This window comes from Stereum hirsutum (assembly GCF_000264905.1).
Source record: "Stereum hirsutum FP-91666 SS1 unplaced genomic scaffold STEHIscaffold_1, whole genome shotgun sequence".
Taxonomy (NCBI): Eukaryota; Fungi; Basidiomycota; class Agaricomycetes; order Russulales; family Stereaceae; genus Stereum; species Stereum hirsutum.
Window position 1 is genome coordinate 3058978 of NW_006763131.1, and position 16850 is coordinate 3075827.

Below are 16850 nucleotides of genomic sequence, written 5' to 3' on the forward strand. Positions count from 1 at the left end.
TATGGCTTTGTTTTGTGCGATCAAGAGTGGGAACAACAGTCAATGTTAATACAAAAAACCGCTTGATATACTGGGTAAGTACTTTGTGTATACAAAGAGTACGAAAATAGCTCAATAGGTAACAAACAAGTAAAGAGACAGAGGCAGAGTAACAAAATCGGACAGCTAGTACACGGGGCCATAGGTATGATGTAGTACAATATTAACGAGCAGATACTATGGGAGATCATGCACCACAGTGCGCATCGTATCTGAGTACGAGAACATCTGTGTCTCCACCGCCACCGCCGCGTACATTATTGACTGGGCAGAGGTGAATCAGTCTGCTCCGAGTCTACCAAGTGCTGAAGAACAGCCGATCTTGAGTCCGCCACCCTCGTCTCGCATTTCTTGCGCTCGTAGAAATACTGGCAATCCAGAGACTCACATCGCACGGGCTCGAGTGGACTTACAGCCGTGCACGACGCACATAGTTCGTGCACGGAACGCAACCTGTCTTCAGCAAGGTGCAGGCGCGAGAGTAACGCTGCGGCTGTCGCCTGTGGTCTTGCTCTGCAGTCTTCGCAGATCCCTAAAACCACAATGTGAACATCAGCCATCGTGATGCTCGCGATTTGCAGGACGAGGGCTTACCGTACGGAGTCAACGCATCACAAGTCATGCACTGCACGCTGTGGAAGTGTTCGTCTATCTTCGGTTTCTCTGGGGCATCCATATCTGGTTCGATGACTTCAGGCTTCTTCGGGGTCGAAAGTAAAGGGTCTCCGTTTTCGGCTCGTATCTTTCTCGACATCCCATCGTACCATCCGCGAACATCTGCACCCACGAGGTTGAAGATTCGTTCCAAAGGCGGTATCAGCACCCTAGAGATGTAATAGTGTCCATCTAGATATTTGCTCCTGTAGTATACGATGAAAATGCGTCATCTAGGTGCGTCGAAGGACATTTGACTGACCTGGAATGAAGTACGACCTCCGGAGCCACAGCGCGATCAACCAAGCGTGTGTGTGGTTCTCCTCTTGTGATAACATATGGTACTCGATCGCCGTAAGCTGCCTCGTCCATGGGGTCTTGCAACAGTCGTTGTGCAGCGACAGCGACTCCAGGCTGGGGAGGAACTTTTTCACTGTACGTCCCCATCTTCACCTCCCGAGCAAAGATAAAGTCCTGCACAGATACTCGGTTTTCCAAGAGCTTCGCCCATGATTGACAGCAATATTCCTTTACCGCACTCAAGTCCTGTGTTCGAAAGAGTATCCTGCAACACGACGTTGTTAGTTTGTGCCTCCGTTATGAGAAATGGCAAGGAAGCCTTACTTCAGCGTATTCTCCGTCATTTTCTGCTGCGCTGGGATGCCATCTCTTCGAACGGTCTCGATACCTTTGGCATCAAAGACTGGTTCGAGGTCATCCGGATTCTCGTGCTTGAAGCCCACATAGCGTTTCTTGGCTAACAAAACACAGCCGGAATAAACCTGATGCTCGAGACCTTCAGCGCATGCCGACATTTGAGGGGAAAATGTTGCGCATACCTTCTCAAACTTCAACTTCACAGGCGGAGGATTCAGCTTGGTAATTGTGTCCGCGATGTCGTGGCCTATCCGGAAAGCCTGGTCCTTCGTTCTTCCCGGAAGGTAGATAAACAAGGAATCGGTGTCGCCATAAACGACCTTGGCATCCCATTTCCTCGTTGACTCGATGAGTGAGATTGCCTGTCAGTGAGGATATCTTAAGTTCCTCAAGGTACATAATGTATCACCAGCTCACGTACCTTTTCCAGAGTTTCTCGCCCACTCTGAACTATACTATCAGCAACCTCAACGGCAGGCATCCGTCCTGAAAAGGAAGCGCTGGTGTACCCATACGTCACATTTGCGATAAACTTCAGGCCCAACTGTCTTGCGTCGAGGGTCCTCCTCAAAGTCTAATCCACATCTTAGCCACCGTCGAGACCTTTGACGGTAGAAAATAAGCCACACCTTGTTGTCCTTGACTCCCTTCATGGCCTGTTTCACCATGACCCTCGTCTCCAGCAGCTCTGTAAGCATTCTTCCAAGCAAGCCCTTCCGCACTTGAGGCTTGACATACATCATCCCGTTCGGAGCGACTAAACACCGCATGCGAGTTAGCAAGATTATTCATATGCGAAGTACACAAACTACTTGCCATTGATGTAGTCCTGAAGGGTATCAAGTAGTCCGGCAGGTCGCTCTAGCTCGGTCACGCCGAACTTGTTCTGGCCTTTAAAGTCCGTGACACGGCCGAGGCATGTCGAGTAACAATAGTTGTAAGCTATCATGATCGAAGGATAGAGGCTCTGAAAGTCCAGTACAACGACAGGGCTTGAGTAGAACGCCGATTGTGGTTCCATGATCAGTGGCATGCACTCTGCAGCATTTTGCTTTCCGACCTGCAGAGGGGGCAAACGTAATCAATGAGAGGGTAGCTCAAAAACGCTTAGAAGGGGCCGCACATCTGCTTTGCTAGGTGAGAGCAGGACAAAGCTCTCCGGCTTCGCTATCCGGAGCATGAAAGCTTCGACTTTGAATTGCGAGCCGCGGTTAAGAACGTCCATGAAATCTACACCGAAGACGCGAGCGAATTCCCTGTTCGGAGCTGTATCAGTATGATGACTTGGAATAGAGTTTGAGAGGATACTTACGCAGTCTTCGTTATAGTCTCCGCTTCGTCCAAAATCTGCAATACCATCAAAGTCCGACTGGAGAAATATCGTACGAGTGTAGCCATATGACTAGGATGCTCGCTATTGTACCACTCTGTCAATGTCCCGGCCTTATACATAGGTACCCTGTCCACGTGCAGTAAGCGTCTGTGTACGACTAAAAGTAGGACATGGACTCACCGTTGCCGAAGCACATGAAAAACGGTATTCTCAAATGTATACATCCCTAGGCTAAGTTCTACACGCATGATTCTCCACACATTCAGAGCATGTCGTCCGACAATATGTAGTGTCGAGGTTGTGCGCATGCCCCATTGTTCACTCCCCTGTGCATGCATGGATTGCAACGGTGGAGCACGAGAAAGATGCTCTTCAATATCGAAACCTATAATACCCAAGCCGTCAACAACACTATCGTTCATACATCGAACGAGACAGACATACCGTAATGATTTCCACGAGCCTTCAGATATCCCCACGAAGCATTCTGGATCTCCCAACCTACGATCACGTCGGGGTCCAACTCGAGCACAATATCAACGAGACTGTTGAGCAGGTCCAATTCATCATCGACGACATCAAGCTGGAAGTCGCGCATCCTACGAGGATCCGTGTGCGCATGTCTAGTGGCAACAATCCCTGTTCGGTATTGGGATGATGTGGTATCGTTTGAATCCTGGAAGGCATAGAAGACGAGCGCGACCTGATCCTCGTCTGGATCAGGGAGGAGGCCTCCGCGTGAAGGAGCTAGACCAATACACAGTCAACCGATGCTTGCAGATGGATTAGAAATATAATACTTGCCGAAAACTTCAAGTGAGAACACAGTTATGCTCTGACGCTCACGCATACTGTCCTGCGCCTGTGCATCGGGAGGGGATGTCTTCAGTCCAAAGGGATGAAGCTGCGTAGGTCCGTCGATCTTTTCAGGCATGAGGTTAGTTCACATCCTTCAGTCAGAATAATTGTCACTACCTGCGAATGAAGGTTTTTCTTCGTATTATACCGCTTCACCTTCACCTTCCTCCTACTTCCTTTCATCCTCAACCAGTCCCGCACCTCCCTCCCAGCCGGAGGTGCTCCACCCACATACTCCCATCCTCCCACTCCCGTGGGGTCAAACCCTTTCGACGTTCCACCTTTATGCCGTGAAGGTAGTTCAAACTCAGATGAATCAGTATTCCATTCCTCCAGTTCCCCGTATCCATCTCCGCCCCGTAGATGAAATCTCAGTCCACCGTACTCTTTTGCCCGGGCGGGCACGTCTGCGCGCTTAGAGTAATGAGGAGCTCGATATATCTTCTGGCGAAGGCCATAGTCCGAGAGCGTCGAAAGGAGAGAAGCTGATGTTGGTGGATGGACGGCGTACTCGTACATATTAGACTTATTTCTACCACGGGATTTATCATGCGGTTGTCGTGAGGACGAGATTAGGCTAGGTTTCGGAGTCGAAGCTGGTCCTCGGCGTGGCGTGAAAGTTGCGGTAGGGGCAAAAGTCAAGTGTTGGGTGGGTATAAAGGGAGAGGAGGGTATTTCGGAGTCGGTCGTAATGTCATGTGTAAATTTCATTCGTTTTCTAGGCCTGGTCTCCTCGGTTTCAACCTGGGCTGGAGGCGGATGGTTGGAAGCGCTGCTCGGAAATTCTACTACCGAAATGTCTGGATCGTCAAAGATATTGTCGTCGGGAGCAGTCGGTACTTCAGGCAAGTTCGTTCCATCGTGAAAAATGCCCGTCCGGGGTACATCATCTGTATCATAGTCAGAATTCGCGGACAGACTGCACATTGTAAAATTGTCAGTGGAGCCACAACAATTGGGAGGACGATATCGAGCTCACGCATCGTCCTTGGCGGCTTCCAAAGATTTCTGAAACGATCGTTGCTCTGTGAGTATCACCTCAGAGCTCGGCAAGCTTGCTAGATTCGAGAGTCCCATTCGCCCACTGATTCGTGAGCCCATAAGGTGCCAAATCAAAAGCGTAAGATTAGAACCGACCTGGTCTTTGGCGTGACCTCATCAAGGGGGTCAATTTGATCCTTCTGTTCTCTGTTTATTGCGGTCATGAGAACGACACGCCTCGGGCCACACACAGTGCCACTTACCCTGCCAGTTGAGTAAAGATCTGTTGGAATGGGTTCTTGACATTGGTGATTGTAGAATGCTTCAACGGACTATCCGAGCCTATGGTCATAGCGAGGTTGGGCGTGGATGAACTATAAAATATGGATTAGAAAAATCCCTGCACGCCATGTCCGGCGCACGTACTTCAAACTGCCCAAGGAAGCGTCTCGCCTCGTAGGCGTAGCGGTAACACTTCGTAGTCCATCTTCTTCAGCCTGCAGGTCGGCGCCATCCTCCGGCCACTCACCCTCGCCCTCATCACCCTCCGGGCCCCGACCGAATTTCCTACTCCACTCAGACTCGTCATTCTCGAAAACAGACGTGAGCTCCTGACTGATGAGCATGCTCTCGTCCACCTCAGCAGAGGTATCCCCTTCGCCGTCTCCAGCCAGGCCATTCAAACTCCCTCCACTCTGACTTCCGCTCACCTGCGAACTTCCAGAGGCTTCCTGATACGGATTCGACTCTTCCGGCTCTGTGGGACCTGTCCTAGCACGACTACCATTGACCTCGGCCGTGCGAGTTCGTTTCCGAGTCTTGAGATCGCTGGGCCATAAAGCCTCGATGCTCTCAAACACTGTCATGACCCACTTCTCCCACTCTTCCTCTTTCGTGGGCTTCTCCTTCCCCTTTTCTCTAGCTATCCTCTTCCGAATCTCAGCCCACGACCGTTCCTCGGACACCCAATCTCCACCACGCCCTCTTGAAGCCTCGCTGGGGTCCACAGGCATCGGTGGCGAAGGATTCAATCCAGCAGCGCTCCTCCTTCTTCGTTCGTCCTCCCACAATTCTCGGACCGACAGCACGAGAGGGTCAGGAGGGAGTGGATCAGCAGGGATAGTCAGTTTATGGTGGATGTTTCGTGCGCTGAGTTGGTGACGATTGAGGATATGTGCGGCGAGGGTATCGACCTCGAGTGTCACCCGACTCTGGCGAAAGCAGGGCGATTCCTCGAATTTGGGTAGGTCAATTTCCTCGTCTATACTGAGATCTATACTGTCGTCTGCACCCCCTTTGACCTGAATGCCGCCTAGAACGTCAATAATCGCGTCTCTGCCACCCCGCTGCCAGACCTTCCCTAATTCAATCCATCCACATCCATAAAGGTTGAAATCGCACAGAAATTGTAGTATGAAGCTTAGATGGCCCTCGAATACCCGAAAGCGAGTATCCATGACGGATCCAGACTGCATGATGGCTATACTCCGAGTAAAATATGCTGGGTCGACGATGTGGATCTTGAGGAAGAGTGAATAGGAAGAGTGAAAACCGTAGAAGTGAACGCCCTTGACAAGGACGATGGCTCGTACGAAGCGACAGTTTGGGGAGTCAGGATTGCGTTTGTATGAGACTGCAAGAGCGAGGTTAAGGGAGCGGATAAGAGTGCCAATGTAGCGGTTCACTTTAGAATCAGAAGCGAAGAATGCACACATGTCAGGGGATGAGCACCAAAGTTTTGGGGAAAGGCGATGGACGTACCGCTATCGGGATCGGTCTTTCCCGGATATTCTACCATAAAATAAGGGTAAACCTGATGGACGTGCAAACATGCCTTCTGGCCCGTTGACGAGGTTCCAAAGATGCGAATGACGGGAGCCTTGGGCAAGAGGGTATTGTCGAGTTCAGAAGGGTTGACCATCGTATGGTCGATGTTCGTGATTTGAACACGTAACGCCGGTTCTTGCGAAGAGTCCATATTTACAAGAATCGAGAAAGAAAACAGCTATGTACAGCAAACCATGAGAGCCGTTCACCGAGCACGAAGGAGAGATGCACAGAAGTTCGAGGAAACCATCCTGGCTTCGAACAAGACCGGGACAAGAGCCTCATCCGGCGGCAATGATCGAGACGCGACGCGACGCGACACCCTCGAGCCGGATGGCGGGCCGGAATTAGGACACGAAATTTGACCCAAAAATACATGGATAATATTCCAGCAGAAAACATCGAGTACAGTCAAACTACAGTTTTGGCACATACAACTCGGCTGAGCATTCTCCTCTTCTCACACAATCCACAAGTCAAACCAGAGTCAAGACCTGTTGCCCGATCCAACGGCTACCGGGCTCCAGCTTCTTGAAACCTCTCACATAACCTGGCTCGACGCAAACGAAGTGTTCCCTGCAGATATGGTTCAGATGCAAGACTAGGCAAGACATAATTTATGAGGCCTACCATCCGTTCTCCTCCATGTCCCCGATCTTACTGCCAGCTTCCGCTTGTGGGTTCCAGACCGTCAACGTCTTGAACTCGGTCATCTTCACCTCGACCCCACCTCCAGGCCAGATAACGCTGACTTTGGACGGTGCGTCCTCGTACACAGAGTCTGTGAACTGCTTCACGTCAACGGCCTCTCGCTTCTCTACCTCCTTTGCACCACCCTTGACTTTGTTGATGTACGTTAGGCCGTTGAGGGGAGAGATGGTGACGGCCTTGGATGGTGCGCGTAGATATGTGTGCAGTAGAGCTTGGAACTCGAGTGAGTCGGTGGTAGATGGGTTCGTGACGTGAAGATCGGTGCTGAGCTGGTTTTCAGCGAGAGTGACCACATAAGCGAGCTCGAAGTCCTTGCTGTATATGCTCTTGACGGCAGAGCTGGGTTTCAGCACTATTATGGTACTCAACAAACGTTGACCGAAGTATATGCAAAGGTATTACGCACAAAGACGAACTGATACGCCTGTCTCATTATCCATCACAACAGAGTCGAAAGTCCAGGTCTCGTTGCGGGCAAAGCCATGCTGCGCAAGCTTGGAATGTTCGGGGTGCTCTGGAGGGCCAAAGCAGGGGAAGACAACGGGAATGCCGCCCCGAACAGGTTTCGACCCGTCGAGGGCAGCCTTTGAAGAGACAAAGAGGTGTTCGGTACCACCGGATATGAGGCCTCCAGATGTCTTCCAAGAGATGATGGTAGCCCCATAGTGGAGGATCTCGGCGGTCGCACCCTAATCAAAGTATGGATTGAGATCTACGGTGCCCGCAGGATATCTAGATAGACATACCTTGGGGCTCTTGAGAATGACTTTATCACTGAGCTTTTCGACGGGCATGGTTGTTAATGTGAGTGGATGAGTGGCGATGTGAGAATGGCGGGAAACACAGCAGGAAAGCCACTCTTATAGGGATTTTGTGGCCACAGATGACGACAGGGGCTGGTCATCGTTCTCAGAGCCTATCCAATCGGTCGGATAATTGGATATCCTGCGCCGTATTCGGCTGGAACCACGTGTGAGTGACCCGACTGTCGGACGCGTTCCGTCAAGGCGTTCACCCAAACCACACCATTGCTTGTCTGCGGGTTGTGCAATGTTCGACGAACGTGAGTGTTATAGCTGTTAGAAGTTAGAAATGTCTCACGTCTCGAAATATAATCGCAGACATTGCGCACGCCTCCTCAGCAGGCCTTGCCCAAGGCTCGCAGCCCCACGTTCGATACGAGGGCTTCGAGCCCTCACCGTACAGCCAGGATGAGAGCAGAGCTGAAGCCCTCGATTTCGTGCGCCTTTGATGCATACCATATTCTATAAACCTATACTTATCTTTCATAATGCTCGTCATTGTAGGAGGACATCCAATATGCCGACCCAGCTGCAGCACTCGAACCCATCTTCGACCTCGGCCGCGTCCAGTATACCCTCCCAGCATCATTGATATCTCTTGTCGTCTCCTCGGACATGCTTGCCATGGGCCTCGCATCTAATACTATTGTTCTCATTGAATTGGCGCATGCGGACCAGGTCATCAAGATTCCAATTCCGAGGAAGACAACAGAGTTTACCATTCACAAATTGTTCTTGGATCCATCAGGGAGGCATTTGGTCATCACGTCTCAGCAGGGAGAGAACTGGTATCTTTACAAGGTGTGTAACTTCTTGTGGTTAGCTGGAGGCGATACATCATACGGTATTCAGCATGGGCAGAATATTTGTGGGGATTGAGACGCTAACATGCTTCTGCTGTTGTGTGTCTAGGGCTGGAAGAAACCCAAGCAACTCAAGTCGCTCAAGATGGTCATTGAGAGTATAGCATGGAACAAGGCTGCTCTACTGTCCTCTTCACACCTGACTTCTACACGCGAGATGCTCATTGGCGCGCGAAACGGGACGATTTATGAGGCCGTTCTCGATGCGGAGGAAGACTTCTTCAAGTCCCAAGATCGATACCTACACCCCGTGTTCACTCTACCAGAACGACATCCCATCACCGGTATCAGCTTCGATTTCTTTCCACCCCTGGATGCGAAGAAGGCGCTCGTAGTCGTCACAACACCGTCGCGGATATACCAGTTCGTGGGGGTGCCGGACAGACGGTCGGATGACGTGGGGAAGGTGTTCAATGGCCTCTTCGCGAGCTACAGAGATACAGCGCCGAGTAAGTGGACATTTTATACGGACACTAGTTCTTGCTGAACTCTCGTAGAGATCTCTGAACTGCCTGGAAGCATTCAACATTCCGAACTTCATTACTACACCCCCAACAGCGGCCAGGCACAGTCTCTACCAAAGGAGATGGCATGGATGACAGGTAAATCTCCCGTTCATGTCTATAATATAGCCCAAAGGGTGTCCGGACTTAAGCTCAAGCCTGATAGGACCGGGTATCTTCCATGGAACGATGAACTTCCAGTCCACAACGGACGACTTCATCGACAGCCCTCAATTATTCCAGTACCCCTCGTTCTCCCAGAGCGGCTCTCAACCGGGAGGCGCTGATGCTCCAGCGTCAATAGCTCTGACCGAGTTTCACTTTGTTATGCTTTACGGGGACCGGATAGCAGCGACATGCACCTTGGACGAGAAACTGACGTATGAGGAACTCCTGCCACTAGTGAGTCTGTTTACAACACTCATCATTTTGTACAAGTTTTACATTTCACCGATCAGAAACCTGGAGAAGAAGTCCGGGGACTGACGGCAGACCCAGTACGGAAAACCTACTGGGTCTACACCGACCAATCTCTATTCGAACTTGTTGTAGGTAACGAAGATCGGGATATCTGGAAAGTCTACCTCGAGCGTGAAAAGTTCGACGCGGCGCTGAAGTACACCAAGGTAAGGCGTGCTTCATATGCTGTTCTCTCTAAACTTTTCTTTCTGACTATCTATGCTTGTGCAGACAGCACCACAGCGAGACCACGTTCTCGCTGCTCAAGCCCATGCTTTCTTCAAGGATGGAAGGTACTTCCAGGCAGCACAAGCTTATGCCCAGTGCTCTGTCCCGTTCGAGGAGGTCACTCTGAAATTCCTGGATGTAAATGAGCGGGACGCGTTGCGCTCTTACCTCGTTTCACGGCTAGAACGCACACGACGGACGGTACGTCCTAGTCTATAATATACCGTAAATCGCAACTGACTGATATCGGCCACACTTTCCAGGACCTCACTCAGCGAATGATGCTCGCCACATGGCTGGCTGAGTTTTATCTGAGTAAGTGCAACGAGCTGGACGATTTAGCTGCGTCGTCCTCAGCGTCGTATGACGTGGAGAATGTGAAAGCGGAGCAGATGATGTTGGAGGAAGATCTCCGGCATTTCTTCAAGACATACAAGGTCCGCACCCTCTTTCAATATCGCTCTACTATGGTCTTCATCTGGTCGTTTCCAGGATAACATCGACCCTACGACCATGTACGAACTGATTCAAGGGCACGGTCGTACGGATATGTATCTCTACTATGCGACGCTCATAGGAGATCACGAACGTGTTGTCGAGCACTGGATTCTCGAGGAAGAATGGACGAAGGCCATCGAAGTCATCAGCCAACAAAGCTCTTTAGACTTGTACTACCGATTCGGACCCGTACTCATGAGACATTCACCCAAGGAGACCGTCGACTCTTGGTTGAAGCAGCCAGCACTTGACCCTCTTCGTCTTGTCCCTGCCCTTCTACAATTCCAACATGCCCCCCGAGATCCATTACAGCCGAATCATGCAGTTCGGTATCTCAACCACGTCATATTCGACCAACAGAGCACATCATCTACGATCCACAACCTCCTTATCACGTTCCATGCATCACCGTCCTCACCCGACGACGACGTTGCACTTCTCCGTTACCTCTCCAGCGCACCCACGGACCCTCTCACTAACAAGCCTTACTACGATCTCGACTACGCCCTCAGGCTATGCAGCGAGGCCAACAGGATCCAGCCATGCGTGCATATCTATTCGCAGATGGGCTTGTGGGAGAGTAGCGTGGACTTGGCACTAGAGAAGGGGGACTTGGAGCTGGCGAAGATCAATGCGGACAAGCCGGAGGACGATCAGCAGTTGAGGAAGAAGCTGTGGTTGAAGATCGCGAAGTTTGTGGTGCAGGATAAGCAGGACATCAAGATGTTTGTTCATTTACTATTCCTGCGTTGACACCATCAGTTGACTTTTCCTTTCCTTCTCATGATACAACAGGGCGATGCGTTTTCTCGAAGACACCGACCTGCTCAAGATCGAGGACATCCTTCCTTTCTTCCCCGACTTTGTTGTCATCGACGATTTCAAAGACGAGATCGCCAATGCGCTTGAAGGGTACGCAGCCCAGATTGATGGCCTCAAGAGCGAGATGGACGACGCGACGAAGAACGCGGATTCAATCAAGGAATACATCGCTGGACTGAGGAACCGGTTCATCACCATCGACGCAGGCGAGAAATGTACGGTGTGTTCGTACCCGCTACTCACGAGGCAGTTCTATGTCTTCCCTTGTCAGCACACATTCCATGCGGATTGTCTCATCGGTTTGGTAAGTCTACTCACTGTTTTTTCAGCGTGTTGGATCTAATATTTCATCCTGTATTCTACAGACGAAGGAATACCTCCCCGCACATGCTCTCCGCCGCATCCTAGCTCTCCAAAACGAACTCATGAAAGGCAACCCTAGCAGTATCGACCGCAGCGCCATCAACACACTCGCCACACCCGGCACAGGAACCGTCCCCTCTCGACAGCAGCAGCACCAACCGCACCACAGTCGTTCGGTTTCCAACTCGCACCCATCCCCACATCATTCACTACCCCCAACCGCCCAACGAACGCTCCTGTCCTCCAACTTCACCGCACCATTGCAAAACGGCACCCGAGCCGCGAACTCCCTCGGTCGGAATATTCTCTCTGCGGGAGACAGGCTCCGAGACTTGATCGTCCCGGACGCGCTGGCTTCAGTGGTCACGGCGCCGGCGGGGTGGATACCTGGGATCGGACTCGGTGCGGGCGTCGTGGGCGGGGGCGGGGCGAAGAGGGGGACGGTGATGGAGAAGGAGTTGGGGAAGAGGGCGGAGAGGATGAGGAAGGAGTTGGATGAGATATTGGCGAGGGAGTGTCCGCTTTGTGAGAGTGTGGTCGTTGGGCTGGACAAGCCGTTCGTGAAGGAGGGAGAGGTGGATTCGAGTTGGGATCTGTGAGATGGCGTGGTGGTCATAGTGTGGCGGCGCCGGCGTTTAGTTTATCTGCGTCCGAGTGATCTCATCCTTTGGAATGGTCGCTGTCGTGCCATTTGTGGTTCGAAATAGGTCGTGCTTCGATTGATATATGGAATGAGCGACATTTGTCCTCGTCGCTTTTGGTATATGTTTCGTACTAATTTGTGTCTTCTTGCACTATGAGGTTTTTTTTCATACCATCCGACGTCTCGCGAAATAAAATGCACGATGGCATCGATGCAGGTCAGACTAGGACTCGGAGATGCATCACTTGCAGAGACAATAGATATTCTGGAAGGCATGTAGACAGGGACATATCTACTATGTGGTTTTGTGGCGCAGCGCCGCATTCGCAGAGCAGTCACATCATGTCGGGTCTCGGTTCGGTTACCAAAGCGTGTAAATATTGTCGTCGATAGCGCGTCGTGTAAATATAGCGAGCATAGGTGTACGCACCCAGAATTCGGACAGACTAGCGAATACTTCCATAAAAGTCGCGACAGGAGCGTAAAAAGACGGAAGCGGGGCAAAAAGGAGCATGGGAAAGCCGGGAATCGTGGACGAGGACAAGGTCACTGGTTAATCTTTTTTGAGCGACCTGCCTTGCGCTTCAGTCTAGCGGCGTGGCGAGCCCCGAGCTGAAGAGAAGAGATGGTAGGATATGGTCAGAAAGAGACATGAAAACAAGAAGAGAAGGGGCCTGAGACATACTTTTGCCTTCATCTCTTCAGCCAGCTGACGCTCCTCTGCAGCCTTCTTTCGCTCGGCAGTTATCTCCCGTCTCCTGTTGCGAAGGCGTGGCGTAAGCGGGATGAGAGAAGAATAGGACACGAGAAGACGGACCGTGTGACCTCGGCCTGCTTTTCGTCCTTGAGCTCCGCCTGCAGTTTTTTTATGGCGAGGAATTTTGTGGTCTTTTCCATGCGGTCAGCCCATGATTTTGTCTTGAGAGCGGGCTGGAGATGGGAGCGCCTGGTGTATCCTTGTGGTTAGTGCGAAATGAAATGATGGGAGGGTGAAAGGACGGACGCTGTGGGTGCCTTTGGTGCCTTCCATGGCTTTCCAGACGTCCTGCCGTTGGAGGAGGAAGCGATGGGGACAGGTTGTGTGGCGGAGGAGGACATGGTGAGTGAAGAAGCGAGCCGGCAGAATGCGGCCGCTCGAAATCCAATATGAACGCGGTTCGCCTTGGCTCCTCGGTCCCCCAGCAAGGTATCTCCTGCCCGCCTTGCACGCCGTCTCCCTCGTCCTCCACGCCCTCTCGCGGCTGTCGTAGGCAACGGCGACGGCGATGTCCGCCTCCCCCTCCGTCGACGAGCACCACCTCAAACGTCTTCTTGACCTTCGTTCTGCGCGCACGGCCGACATGTACAACCACCGCCGCTTCCCTTCCCTCTCAGAAATGTCAGACTCTCCTTCGATCTACAGCCACGCACAGTTCTCCCCACAGCCTATGGACAGAGCTGAGCTCCAAGCGAACACAGCAGCGTTCAACTTTGCCATTCCTTCTCAGTACAAACGAACCGCCTCGCGCGATCCAGAGCCTAGGACTCCTCGTTTCGACCGCGAACGTCTCAACGACCCCTCTGCGAGCACCCTCATCCTCGATGACGACTCCGTCTCCTCCCGTGCCAACTCAGAAATATACTATGATTCCGACCATGAGGTCGACCCAGAGGAACAGGTTCAGGACGAGGACACTGGCCCTCGCATGAGCTACCTCGGCCCAAAGATGAGGTTTCACTCTCCAGCCCCTTGGGAGACAGGAGAGGAGACAGTTATCGAGCAGGATGAGCCAGACGATGACGCCCGTTCCTTCATCTCACGGCGTGGTAGGAACTGGACCAAAGGCTTCGGTCTCGCTACTTCCAAGTTAGGTGGCGCCTCGAGACCCAGCGGCGAATCGACTCGCTCAAGTGGAAAGGAGAAGAAGTCGTCGGACACGTCTTCATCTTCACAAGTGTCTGCGTTTGGCGCACTGCAGTACGTATACTGCACTTCTCCAGATCCCTCTATATTTACCTGATCGTACCAACTCTTCATCAGAGCACTTGCTCAAGCGTCTGTCTCTTCCAGCTCGATCGGACTGTCCGCTCCGAATGGTGCGCAGAGTTCATCGCAGCCGCAGCCTTCCTCATCACACGTCCGCAACCGCACAATCTCGAACGTCAACTCGTCCTCGCAGCCACAACACCGACAGCCCGCATCTCGTTCCAACACCTTCGACATGCCTTCCAGCTCTGCCATGCCGCGCTCACGCTCTCCCGCCAGTTTCATGCCTCGTCCAGATACTCGCCAATCCTCCTACCGCTCCGACTCGCCTGGCTCTCATTCGAGGCAGTCCGACTATGCTTCTGCCTACTCTCATCCATACGCGAATCCCGATTCATCCGCCTACAATCGAGACTCTGTACATCCCAAACTCGATATGTACCGCGCCGCAGATACCAGAAGTATCGTCCATGCAGAGTCGAACACGACCCTGCAGGATACCAACACGAGCGTGAGCTCCCCGTCGTCGAGACGTGGATCGGTTGCCACGGTAGCTATCTCCCCGGACACTTCTCCAGGGTCTGCAGGGAACAGCAATGTCGATATCGCAGGCATGAAGCGTTCTGTGGGCCACATTCAGGGCAAGACCATTTCAAGTCCTATGCCCGCTGATGGTCATGCTCTGCGCTCTGTGGCGAGCATATCGAGTATCGCTTCGCGGTCGCGTATTGATTCGTCGCTTCAACCTCCTGCCAACCCTCTGTCGCGGTGGAACGACCTTCCGGCCTCCCCGACGTTCACGCTCATATCTCTGGAGCAGGCGCAAGCCCAGGCGAAGTCCCGCAGTGCTACTGCGACAGGCACGCCGTCCTCGTCGGCAAACACGTTCCTGGATAGTGAGCCTCCTGTTCGTGTCAGCTCCAGAACCTCTGGCCATCGCACCCGTGCACGCTCGACGAGTGCGGGAGCGAAGGCAAAGAACACTTTACAGAGTTTGACGCCAGCCGTACCCTCGGCGGCGCCGCCCTGGGAGGGGGACGCTGCCCAGGAACAATGGAACAATACTGCCTCCCCTCGGCCGCCATTGAAACACAAGAGAAGTGGTTTCATGCGCTTATTCAATGGGAAGGAGAGAGAGCGCTCCGTAGCGCCACCGTCACCCCCTCCTCCCGTCCCACCTCTACACGACGCCAGCCCCGCTGCTCCCGTCCCAACGAGAACCCACAAATTGTCCGTGACCCGAGTGCCTGTCCCCACAATCACACCTCCCCCTCCACAATCTCTTGATGACAATGGCAGTGACGAACACCCCGCTGGTAGAATGCAAGACTCGTCGCCCTCCATGCGTGGCCGTCGCCAATTCCCTCCTCTAACGATTCTCCCTCCGAATGAGACACCAGGACGCCTGACTTTGTCACCCGACGCCGTAGACTCTTCGAAACCGGACAATCGTAGTCGGGCTACTCTCCGGCCAGAACCAACGCAAGCCAGGGGTGGTCTTGCACCACTCAGTGCCCCTCCTGGGACCACCGAATTCCCCAGCCTCAGCTTGCGTCCCGTCTCTACCATCTTCAGCGCTCATTTTGACCACTTGGTGGATTCGAACGACTCGGAGCCGGATTCTTCCGTTGCGACGACTTTCTCGCCTCTGAGCCCTGGCTTCTCCATGCGTTCGCCCGGAGGAAAAGGTGGCCAGGAACCCATGATTGCCACAGAGGAATCGACAGCCATCATCCAAGCGCTTAAAGACCAGATTTCGTCTTCTCGGAAGATATATCAGACGCAGATTTGGGAGCTGGAAGGCCAGATTCGGGATCTTCATGCAGAGGTGGATGAGTTGCGGAACCGGGAGGGTGCAGCTGGCGGCGACTTTTGTTCCGCTTGTGGGCGTGGATCGGCTCCCCTTGATGGCAATGCTTCCAGCGATGGAAGCGAAAAGCGGAGTATTGTGAACAGACCCAGAGCACGGACGGGAGTCGGTGGTTCTCGGTTTGTTTCCAAGTGATGAGATGCCCTCTTAATGTCTCGTCGGCCTTTCGTTCTCTTTTATGGTCGACGTGTATATACCGTCATGACTTTGTATCGTTGGATTCGGACATCTGGATGGACTTTTTGATCTGCACGTTTCGTGGTACGGGCATCATCTTACTTGATTTATTTCACTATTTGTTCACTGTCTTTTCTTCCCCATTTGTCTTCTTCAGCTCTCTTCTGAGGGCTTCTTTCATTTGTGGTTATTTACCATATATCCTTTTATGTGTTCACATCTCTTTTAACGACCTTCCTTAATACTGTGTAACTACTCTACCCTTTTTTTGTCCATCTTACCACCCCCTCTCTTTTCACCCCCTTCCTCGGCGCCTTCCACTGTGCTGTCGACAGGTCGGAGCGACCGACCCCCACCCCTGGATTCTGTTGTATGTCTGTTAGACTGCGTTATATTCCTCCTCCTCTGTCTCTCCTCGTCTCCTTGTCGCACATGCATACCCCTGTGGCATAATTGTTGCATTCCACACTCTCTTTGTTGCTCTTTTGTAAATAGGTCGTCGATAGGGCGATGCATCTATACGTCCCCCCACTCTCCTTTCCCCCGCCTATCCGTTCTTATACTATTGCACCTGCGTCACTGTCCCCCTGCCTCT

General features: G+C 52.4%; 5 protein-coding genes across 5 annotated transcripts; 2 read left to right on the forward strand and 3 right to left on the reverse strand.

Annotated features, from left to right (window-relative positions):
- Positions 1-30: 30 nt before the first annotated feature.
- STEHIDRAFT_144019 (uncharacterized protein) lies at positions 31-6609 on the reverse strand. The gene is made up of 19 exons (XM_007298972.1): positions 6284-6609; positions 4949-6206; positions 4786-4896; positions 4679-4729; positions 4521-4625; positions 3704-4460; positions 3488-3605; positions 3128-3430; positions 2864-3068; positions 2663-2809; positions 2474-2606; positions 2167-2410; positions 1980-2107; positions 1772-1924; positions 1533-1712; positions 1318-1475; positions 956-1258; positions 634-899; positions 31-571 (listed from the first exon to the last, which is right to left on the reverse strand). Exons 1-19 carry the CDS (start codon positions 6498-6500, stop codon positions 297-299), a joined length of 5112 nt encoding a protein of 1703 aa, XP_007299034.1. The 5' UTR covers positions 6501-6609; the 3' UTR covers positions 31-296.
- A 109-nt stretch (positions 6610-6718) lies between these two features.
- STEHIDRAFT_164946 (galactose mutarotase-like protein) lies at positions 6719-7886 on the reverse strand. Its single transcript, XM_007298973.1, has 4 exons — positions 7807-7886; positions 7467-7749; positions 6980-7412; positions 6719-6925 (listed from the first exon to the last, which is right to left on the reverse strand). Exons 1-4 carry the CDS (start codon positions 7852-7854, stop codon positions 6826-6828), a joined length of 864 nt encoding a protein of 287 aa, XP_007299035.1. The 5' UTR covers positions 7855-7886; the 3' UTR covers positions 6719-6825.
- Positions 7887-8075: 189 nt separating this feature from the next.
- On the forward strand, positions 8076-12399 carry STEHIDRAFT_71706 (uncharacterized protein). Its single transcript, XM_007298128.1, has 12 exons — positions 8076-8123; positions 8182-8300; positions 8368-8664; positions 8776-9175; positions 9224-9328; positions 9396-9631; positions 9688-9855; positions 9920-10117; positions 10180-10353; positions 10409-11139; positions 11210-11540; positions 11602-12399. Exons 1-12 carry the CDS (start codon positions 8111-8113, stop codon positions 12196-12198), a joined length of 3369 nt encoding a protein of 1122 aa, XP_007298190.1. The 5' UTR covers positions 8076-8110; the 3' UTR covers positions 12199-12399.
- Positions 12400-12480: 81 nt separating this feature from the next.
- STEHIDRAFT_89941 (uncharacterized protein) lies at positions 12481-13365 on the reverse strand. Its single transcript, XM_007298273.1, has 4 exons — positions 13246-13365; positions 13060-13188; positions 12928-13000; positions 12481-12854 (listed from the first exon to the last, which is right to left on the reverse strand). Exons 1-4 carry the CDS (start codon positions 13338-13340, stop codon positions 12789-12791), a joined length of 363 nt encoding a protein of 120 aa, XP_007298335.1. The 5' UTR covers positions 13341-13365; the 3' UTR covers positions 12481-12788.
- Positions 13366-13507: 142 nt separating this feature from the next.
- Positions 13508-16798, forward strand: STEHIDRAFT_164949 (uncharacterized protein; the record flags this gene model as incomplete). The annotated part of the gene is made up of 2 exons (XM_007298974.1): positions 13508-14199; positions 14263-16798. The coding sequence occupies 2 exons, from the start codon at positions 13508-13510 to the stop codon at positions 16211-16213; spliced, it is 2643 nt and encodes an 880-aa protein (XP_007299036.1). The 3' UTR covers positions 16214-16798.
- Positions 16799-16850: the final 52 nt, after the last annotated feature.